The 9419-nt window shown below is 48.0% G+C and overlaps 1 protein-coding gene across 2 annotated transcripts; it reads right to left on the bottom strand.

The window, feature by feature from the left end:
* Nucleotides 1–6808: 6808 nt before the first annotated feature.
* Nucleotides 6809–9138, bottom strand: ADM (adrenomedullin). 2 transcript variants are annotated; one of them, XM_039244647.1, is made up of 4 exons: nt 8977–9138; nt 8409–8527; nt 8108–8257; nt 6809–7892 (listed from the first exon to the last, which is right to left on the bottom strand). In XM_039244647.1, the coding sequence occupies exons 2-4, from the start codon at nt 8504–8506 to the stop codon at nt 7574–7576; spliced, it is 567 nt and encodes a 188-aa protein (XP_039100578.1). In that variant the 5' UTR covers nt 8507–8527; nt 8977–9138; the 3' UTR covers nt 6809–7573. The 2 variants fall into 2 exon arrangements, with proteins under 2 accessions (XP_039100578.1, XP_039100577.1); XM_039244646.1 differs by having other exon boundaries at nt 6809–7895; nt 8977–9137.
* Nucleotides 9139–9419: the final 281 nt, after the last annotated feature.

Raw genomic sequence — 9419 nt, 5'->3', positions numbered from 1 at the left:
GTAAGAAAGATTTTTTTTTAACAGAAGTATACAGAAGTGTGTGGGGGGTGAAGTGATATAGTGTCTTGGGAAAAGAGAAGAAGACAGGACAATAAAGAAGGAAAGAAGAAAGGAAAAGAAAACCAGGTTCTTTGGCAAGAAACAAAACAAAAGAAAAAGGGATAGATGTATTAAGCATGGCAAATTCTTGATAAGTGTTAGTTTTTATTTTTATTTTTTTTTTACAGAGAGAGAGAGAGGTGCAAGCTGGGGAGAGGGACAGAGGGAGAAAGAATCTTAAGCAGGCTTCATGTTCAGTGCAGACCCTGATGCACGGCTTGATCCCATGAACCTGGGATCATGACCTGAGCTGAAATCAAGAGTCAGATATTCAACCGACCGAGCACTTAAGTGCCCCAACTTTTATTTTATTTTTGAGTAACCTCTGCACCCAATGTGGGTGTAGTTGCATGTTCCACCAACCCAGCCAGTCAGGTGCCCCTGATAAGTGTTAGATTTTAACGATAAGCATACGAGCGTTCATGTAATTATCTCTGTTTTTTTTGTGTGCTTGAAAAATTGCATAATCGTTTTTTAAATTGTTAAGCTAATATAGGAAAAGATGGACTGAGCAATGGAAGAGAATAAAAGGACCAGAAATAAATTCAAGTATTTAGTGTTTAAGAATTTTAGGGAGTGGGCGGGGATTGGTTAAATACGTGACAGGGATTAAGGAGTGCACTTGTGATGAGCACAGGATGATATATGGAATTTTTGAATCACTATATTGTACACCTGAAACTAATATAACACTGTGTTAACTAACTGGAATTAAAATGAAAACAAAAAATAAATTTATTATATTACTGATTTGCAGGCAGATGAACTCTTTCTTCAAATAAAATCTGACATGGAGCCCCAACATATAAAACAAAAAAAGAATAGAATTGCTCCATCTGAAGCTGCAGTAGGAGTCTGGCTCATTTGCTTCCTCTTTGTCTCCCCAGGAATCTGCAGAAATAACTCAGGAAAATCCTGTGGCTCTATAGAACACAGCTTGAACACCTCTGTAGTATATGATGAAGGAAACCTCTCAAATCCTGCAGAAAATGTGTACTACTTAGTGTATGTGTTAGGCAACTGGCCAACAATTTGGGAGAAAAGAAATCGAGTTAAGTCCCTATCTCACATCATACACCAAAATAAATTCCAGTTGCATAAAAATATTTAAAATACAAAATGAAATTACAAAAGTGTTAGAAAAGAGGCATCTGGTTGGCTCAGTTGGTTGGGCACCCCACTCTTGATTTCGGTTCAGGTCATGATTCCAGGGTCATGGGATCAAGTCCTGTATTAAGGTCTGCACTCAGCACAGAGCCTGATTAAGATTCTTTCTCTCTCCCTCTGCTCCTCTCCCTGATTTGTGCCGAATGCTCTATCTAAAATAAAATAAAATAAAATAAAATAAAATAAAATAAAATAAAATAGGGGCACCTGGGTGGTTCAGTCAGTTAAGTGAGTGACTTCGGCTCAGGTCATGATCTCAAAGTCCATGGGTTTGAGCCCTGCATCAGACTCTGTGCTAACAGCTAGAAGCCTGGAGCCTGCCTGCTTCAGGTTCTGTGCTGCCCTTGCTCTGCCCCTCCCCCATTCACAGTCTGTGTGTGTGTCTCTGTCTCAAAAATAAATAAACATTAAAAATTTTTTAATTAAATTAAAATAATTAAAAAATAAAAGAGAGCTCATGCTCTTTCTAAAAAAGTAAAAATAAATACATTTTTAAAAAGTGTTAAAAGAAAAATAGGTCAATATTCTAAAATACACAGAGAAAGACTTCTTAAGGAAACAAAGAAAGACAGAAATCATAGGGATGTCTGGGTAGCTCAGTCAGTTAAGCGTCTGACTTCTGCTCAGGCCATGATCTCATGGTTCATGGGTTCAAGCCCCGCGTCAGGCTCTATACTGACAGCTCAGAGTCTGAAGCCTGCTTTAGATTCTATGTCCCCCTCTCTCTCTGCCCCTTCCCCACTTGGGATCTCTCTCTTTCTCAAAAATAAATAAGTATTTTTAAGAAGACAAATTATAAAGAAAAAAATTGATAACTTTTCATAAATATCTATGTTTTATATGGCAAAAGATAAAACACTCTCCACAAAAAGGAAAAAAAGGAATGTGCGAACATGACAGACTTTAATATTCTTAATCATTAGGTAGTGTTTCAAGTCAACAGTAAAAGAACACTCCAAAAGAATAAAAGGATTGAGAATATATATATATGTATATATATATATATGTATATACAGAGAGAGAGAAGGAATATAGATAATCATAAAGATATGTTAAAGAGGGTTCCTATGAAGGAGATAGAAAAGGGTATGGAAATTAAAGGAGAAAAAAATAAATAATTTAAATAAAAACAAGAGAGAAGCCCTGAATAGATTGGTAATGACAGTTTGCTTAAAACTGAGGAATATGTTTAATTCAGTTTTCTGCACTTTAGTTCAATTTTCAAAATATGTGTATAAATGTCTATGCATCATGGATATATATATAAATGTTCAAAAGGGTATATACTAAGATATTAATAGTAGCTATCTCTAGGAGTGGTATGAAAGGTGAATCTTTTTTCTGCACTGAATATCATATAATAAGTAAAAGGCATTTTTTCATGTTTCAAAAACTCATCTTAATAACTCAGGAGTACTTTCCTGCTATTGGATAAATGTACAATAATCTACTAAATTCAGCTGCCTGTGTGGTCACAGTCATTTTATTGTTTTTCCAGAATATTCCAAAATAGCTCTGGAATAAGACCAGTGGGACCATCAGATAGCTATCTAGCCTCACCCTTCTTCCCATGCAAATGGAGACCAAGCCTCCAATTTGGCTTTGGTAGAAACCTTATTGGGACCCAGGATAACAAGGTCTTCTCCTTGGCTGAGGAAAGGAGGGGCAGCCTTCAATTTGTAGCAGTCAGCTTACAACAGCCTCTGAAAAGCTGCCTTGGGCAACAATTGCCAAAGACAAAAGGTTCCACCTCAAGGGTGGAAACTTTATTTGTAGCTTTGTAGACACAGGTCTCATACCTGTGTCTCATAGGCGACTCAAGACTTAGAGTGGGATTGTGTTTGGACAGGAATAGTTCAGAAGGCCTTCCCCTCAGAAGCCAGCTCTTGAGGCCTTCAGTGTATGTTCTAACTATATTTGGCAATGAAAACCAAAGAGGTCAGTGGCTTAGCTCAGGGGGGAAAAAGCTATTCTTGATTTATAACCCTGCTTCAAACCAGGACCAAGAATTTTAAAACTCACTTCATTTATTTATTTTGCACTAACTGAGCATACCGCTAAAGACGTTTTCCTTTCCAGTCTTACCAGCCTCATGAAAATCTTCCAGAACCACAGGTGTAAATCACCTACCCAAGCCATCTTCATATTAGAGGACATTTGGGGACATCTGGCCTGAAAATCCAAATGTTAAAATTATCCCACATACTCTCCATTATTTGTAGCATTAAAATAGACTATAGCACTTGGGTGCAAATGTAGACTCTGGCACTTACTACTCACTGTGTGATCTTGGCTAAGTTCCTTTATGTCTCTGAGGTTTAATTCTCTTATCTATAAGTAGAGATAATAACACCTATATTAGAAAGCTGCTGTAAGAATTAAATGAGGCAGGGGTGCCTCAGTTGCTCAGTGGGTTAAGCATCCAACTTCACAGCTCAGGTCATGATCTCACAGTTTGTGAGTTTGAGACTTGCATCAGGTTCTCTGCTGTCAGCCAAGAGCCCACTTTGAATCCTCTGTCCCCCTCTTTCTCTGCCCCTTCCCCACTTGTGCTCTCTTTCTTTCTCTAAAATAAATAAACCTTTAAAAAAATCTTAAAAAAAAAAAAAGAATGAAATGAGATCAGGTGTACAATGTGACCAGGAGAATGTCTGATTCAAAGTGAGTGCTAAAAAAAAGAATCCATTTCTATCCTCCCCATCACTCCCTTCCACTCCTGTTCAGCCAAGGTGTTGGCTTCTCAAGAAATTGCCCAGTGTCCTTTGTCTGATTACAAATGGATGGTACCATTCCCACAGCCAACAACAGTAGCTAAAGATAAAAGCTGTGACTACTCAGCTGAAGACATGTCTAATCAGCTCACAAATGACTCATCACTGTTGATAAATGATGTGTTCTTGGCATTCGGAGGCCTTATCCTGACAAGCTTCAACACCTTATGAAAAAAAATCCAGAAGGTAGATTGAATGGCTCACGGAGAATGTCCCAGGGTTTGATGGTGACCTTCAGTCAATTCTGAACTTGTATCACACTGGTCATAGGAGCGTTTCCTGTCTGTTCAGACACATCTCCAATCACAAAGTTTTCAGTTGGGAAGGACTGCAGCTGAGCAGCTCATCTCAGAGCTGAACCACCTCCTTCATTGCCTTGGATTCCCTGAAGGGAGTCATAAGACTCCTTAGGCTAAAGGCTAGATGCCTGTTCCCTGGTCAAAACAGCCCTAAGCTAGTGCCCAACCTGCCTTTGGCAGCTTTGTCTGCTGCCTGAAGTTCTGCCAAGGTGAGGTTTGGCTGGAGGGCTCTGTGGCTGTAGGACAAACCTTGGTTCAAGGAAAAGGGTATTTAATCCTGAAGCCACTGTCTGCAAGGCCAAAGTGTTTGCTGCTCTCTGCAGCTTCTGTAGCCCCTTCAGACCACCCAGAACCACTCACTGGCACAGAAATTCCATGGCTGGAATTTTTCGTCACTCTTTCATTCATACATGCCCTGTACCTTTTACAATGCCTGGCACAGAGTTCTCTCCGAATTTTTATTAAAAGGCCCTTGCTGACAAGGATAGTCAGTCAGTGGCTTCATTTGTAACCCCCTCAAATCTGATGAACCTCACAAATTTGTTAAGATCAAATAGGACAATGAACTCTATGAAGATTGACACTATTAATTTGGACCCCAGACCTAGGACTGATCTCTGATCTCTTTTGCTATATATGCAAGTCTTTTCTTTCTTTCTTTCTTTCTTTATGTTTTTAAAAAATGTATTATGTTTGAGAGAGAAAGAGATAGAGACAGGGCATGAGCAGAGGAGAGGCAGAGAGACAGAGACAGAATCTGAAGCAGGCTCCAGGCTCCCAGTTGTTAGCACAGAGCCGGATGGGGGGCTGGAACTCAGAAGCAGTGAGATCATGACCTGAGCTGACGACACAGCCTAACAGACTGAGCCACCCAGGGGCCCCTATACAGGCTTTTTCTGAAAGTAGCAATCCTTCGCCCCCAGAGTTGCAGGTGTGGAGGGGGGGAGGGGGATGGGCTAAATGGGTGATGGGCATGAAAGTGGGCACTTACTGTGATGAGCATTGGTCATTATACGTAAGTGATGAATCACCAAATTCTACTCCTGAAACCAATATTACACTGTATGTTAACTAATTAGAATTTAAATTAAAAGTTGAAACAAACAAACAAACAAACAAACAAAAAAACCCAAAAACAAAACCCACGAAGAAGAAAAAGGCAATCGGTGCAAAAGGTCCGGGAGAAGGTAAGGCAGGCTGCCTTAGAAACATTTCCATTCTCCAAACTCGGATTTTTCTCCACCAGGAAGGTTTCTGAGGTCACCCACAAGCACCAACGTTTCGGCCATGCTTTGAAGTGGAAAGGATAGGGAAACTTGCTGAAAAGAACAAGCAGTTGGTCTCCATCCTGGATTCTCAGAATGTCGGATGAAACAAATGGGGCAGGGGAATCAAAATCAGGGCTTCCCCTTATCCTCCCCTCCTGGCCTGTTCCCACGTCCCCTGACCTTCTTCTAGTCACTTACTGAGGCTTAGTGCCCACCTTCGATCACCAGAACTGGGGTCACCCTTCTAAGATGATAAGGCATAAAGAAAGCAAGGTGGAGGAAGGAAGGAGGGAGCAAAAGGCACGCTGGAGAGAAGGGGAGAAAAAATGAAAAAAACTTGGGGAGGAGGAAGGAAGAGGAGAGCTGCAAGAGGAGGCGGAACAATGAAGGGCTCAGGCCGTCGGAGGCGCACGATTCCGGCGGCACGTCCGTCGCGCCCGCCTCCGGCCAGCAGCTGCACGCTGCGCAGCGTGTGGGCGCTGAGTCACGGTCCCAGAACAGGGAGCCGCCGTGCAGGTCTGCAGGGGGGGGGGGGAGGGGGGGCAGCCCGCGGCCCTGGTTGGCATCTGCAAACTGTTTTTTTCTTTCCTCTCTCATTAGGGCTGTGTGCTGACTCCCACGTAGGAGGACTTATTAAACCGCACGTACAGCCTGACGGCCCTCGGGACGTTTCCAGGCGGCCGGCTGGGGGCGCCACAGCCTCGCTGATGAGCCCGCCGGCTGGCTGGGGCACCGGGCCGGCAGAGGATTGGGGTTACTGGCGCTGCTGCCAGATTCCCGGAGCAGTGCGAACTTTTTGCTGGAGTAGCTTTTAACTTTTACACCGCAGCAGCCCGGGACAACTCCTCACTTAGAAGCCCTCGGAGACCACCCTTTTCCGCAAGGGGTTCTGCGAGAAACTCCATAAATCTGGGACTCTGTTGCGCAACCCCGAGAGTCGAGGCTCGCCTCTGCACTAGGGCTCACCCTACCCCACCCGGGCCGGCCGCCACGCGAGGCTGCAACCTTAGGCGCCTCCGCGAAGCCCGGACCGGCTCTCAGGACAGGCGCTCCGCACAAGGAGAGCGGCGCCCGCGACCGCTCGGCCTGCGCGCGGAACCGGCCGGCTCGCGCCCAAGCAGCGGTGCTACGTTCCCACTCCAGGCGGCTCCTGGACGCGCCAGGACCAGGGTAAACGTCTCTCCCAAGACTCGTGAGTCGAGAATTAATCAGCATCGAGATAGTTTATTGATTTACTATTTCGCGTATCACCCATTTTATGTAATAGATATACAGAGACACGGTGCTTCCTTCTTCCACAAGAGGTAATCAGTCTTGCACGCACACGCTCTCACACATTCCACGCAGCAAACAATGTTACACCTCGCTCAGACATTCACTTATTAAAATAAGTGGGGGGGGGCAATGCAATTGCTTTAAAATGCCCTTAATACAATATATAACGTACAAAAATATCTCTATATTTGAAGTTACAAAAAAAATCTTGACAGCAACGAACTTAAATATTGATAGTTACCTCTATATATACAACACGCATTGCACTTTTCCTCGCTAGGTTTTGGAAAGTTCAAGTAATAGTGAGGCTTGCGCCCCGGTGGGGTGACAGTCCCCCGTGAGAAATCAGTTTGTGGGTAGGCACGGCAGTGACTCAGACCCCTGCCCCTGGGGGTCTCAAGCGTCCATATCTCAGTTTTTTCTCCTCCGCGTGAGTCTGGCAGAGACTCGCTCGCATTCCTCTGCCCCCACGGGGCACCTGGGCCCATTGGGAGGGAGGGAACGGTGCTTCCGAGAAGGGGCTCCTGCAGAGCGAGGGCTCGCCGCTGGACGGTGCTTACCGGACTCCCGGTCTCTGCAGGGCTGTTTCAGCCCTGTCTCGGTCGGCTGAGGAGCTCGGCTCTGGGAAACCCTCCGCCCCCCGGGGAAGCCAGCGGGATGCATATGCGCGCCTGTCCGGTGCTGCCACAGGCGCCTAAATCTTAAGGGGGATGGCGACCACCTGATGCACCCCCCAGGAGGAGGCCGGAGCCGCGCGTGCCTGTGTCTCCGGGAACAGAGTCCAGCTGGGGCCAGTCTCGGGCAGGGAACGGCGGCGCCGGCGACCGTAGCCCTGGGGGCTAATCTTGCTCCTGGGGGCGACGCCATCCTTGTCCTTGTCCGTAAACTGGTAGATCTGGTGCGCCAGTTTCTGCACCGTGCACGTTCCGAAGCGGCAGCCGAAACTCCGCAGGCCCTGGAAGTTGTTCATGCTCTGACGGTAGCGCTTGACTCGGATGCGGGCGGCGTCCGGACTGCTGGGGAAGGGAAGGAAGGTAACATGAGACCCCCATCAAGCAGGGCTTTGGCCTCAGCCACCAGGAATCCGAGCCATTCAAGGACCAGAGGGTACTGGAAAAAACTGCTACCGCCGTCTGAACTGCCAGACAGCCCTGACGATCCCCAGGGCCAGGGCAGTGGAGGAGAATTCCCCCGTGCCCACCCCGCTTCTGCGCAGGGGCATAGTTACCTGGCTTGGGAGTTTCGAGAAGCGCCCTTCACGTCCTGGGGCCGAACGAGAGTCTGGGTCGGCCCGGCCTTCACATAAGTGAGCCCAGTGGGGGAGCTGCTGGACACCCGAAGTTCCCTCTTCCCACGACTTAGAGCCCACTTATTCCATCTGGAAAACACAAATAGACTCGATTCGCATGCGTCCAGGCGAGGTCCCGGTCCAGACGGGCTCCCGTTCACTTCTAACCCCTCGGGACCAACGGCCAGTTTCCCTTGTCTCCCGGGTCCAAGGACTGGGGAAGGAGCTGCCTGCGACTCACTTCTTTCGGAACTCTGACGCCACGTCGAGCCGTGCAGTGTCGGCGCCCAAAAAGGCTAGGGAGCCCAGGTACATGAGGGCGACGGGAACCAGCTTCATGCCGGCAGCGATGTGCAAACCCTGGAAGGAGAGAGAGGGGCCAAGCGTGAGCACCCCGCCTGCAGCACTACCCGGGCGGGGCACGGAGGACGTGTGGGGGCCCCCGCTCGGGCGCGCTCAGCCCGCGCTCTGCCTGGCTCAAACGCTTATCGCGCCCGGGCGCAGAGAGGCGCCAGCTACATTTGCACCCGCCGGGCGGGTGATTGGCCCGGCAGGGGAGGTCCCTGCCGAGCGCCAGGCTCCCCAAGGTTCCCTCCTCAACTTCTCGTTATTTGGCTGGCGGAGTAGAGGCGACTGGGTCTCTGCAGTTCCAGCTGTGTGCACGGCTGGACCCAGGATATAGGACGTACCCCGCAGAGGACCTTCCAAAATGAGTTGTACCCCCCACCCAACACTCCCAGTTTCCAGCACTCTATAGTCCTCCCCCCACCCCCCACCCCACGCTAACCCGCCCCGCCTATGGCGCCTACCTGCTGAGGGAGTGATCTACCAAGATCTGGGAGGAGAAAGTCTGAGACGTCGCTCTGGCACTGGCAAAACCCCAACGTCCAAACCGCGGTGAGAAACCAAAGGTGGCAAGGCTCGAGCTGTTCCGCCTACTGTCACCAAGAAACCACTGAGTGTCCGGCTCCGGTGCCTCAGCTTTATAAGAGCGGAGGGGGCGGGGCCTGGACTGCCCTCGCGCGCTCCCATTCTTCACTCGGGCGCGCGCGGGCTTCGGATTTCGGCCGCGCGCATTGCGGGGAGGGTCCCTCATGCCCAGAGGGCTGGGAGATGAGCTCCAGAGATCGGTTCAGGAACTGCCACAGCCCTGAGTCTTCAGAACACGAGCCAGGAAGAAGTAGGCCCGGTACTACCTCTTGAGGTCCTTACTCGGGACCTATGCAACCCAGAGTGTGAGGCCTACTGGCAC

Source organism: Hyaena hyaena, unplaced genomic scaffold (genome assembly GCF_003009895.1).
Source record: "Hyaena hyaena isolate Hyena2069 unplaced genomic scaffold, ASM300989v1 scaffold_245, whole genome shotgun sequence".
In the NCBI taxonomy this organism is placed as follows: domain Eukaryota; kingdom Metazoa; phylum Chordata; class Mammalia; order Carnivora; family Hyaenidae; genus Hyaena; species Hyaena hyaena.
This window is presented reverse-complemented; position numbering and strand designations above follow the sequence as displayed.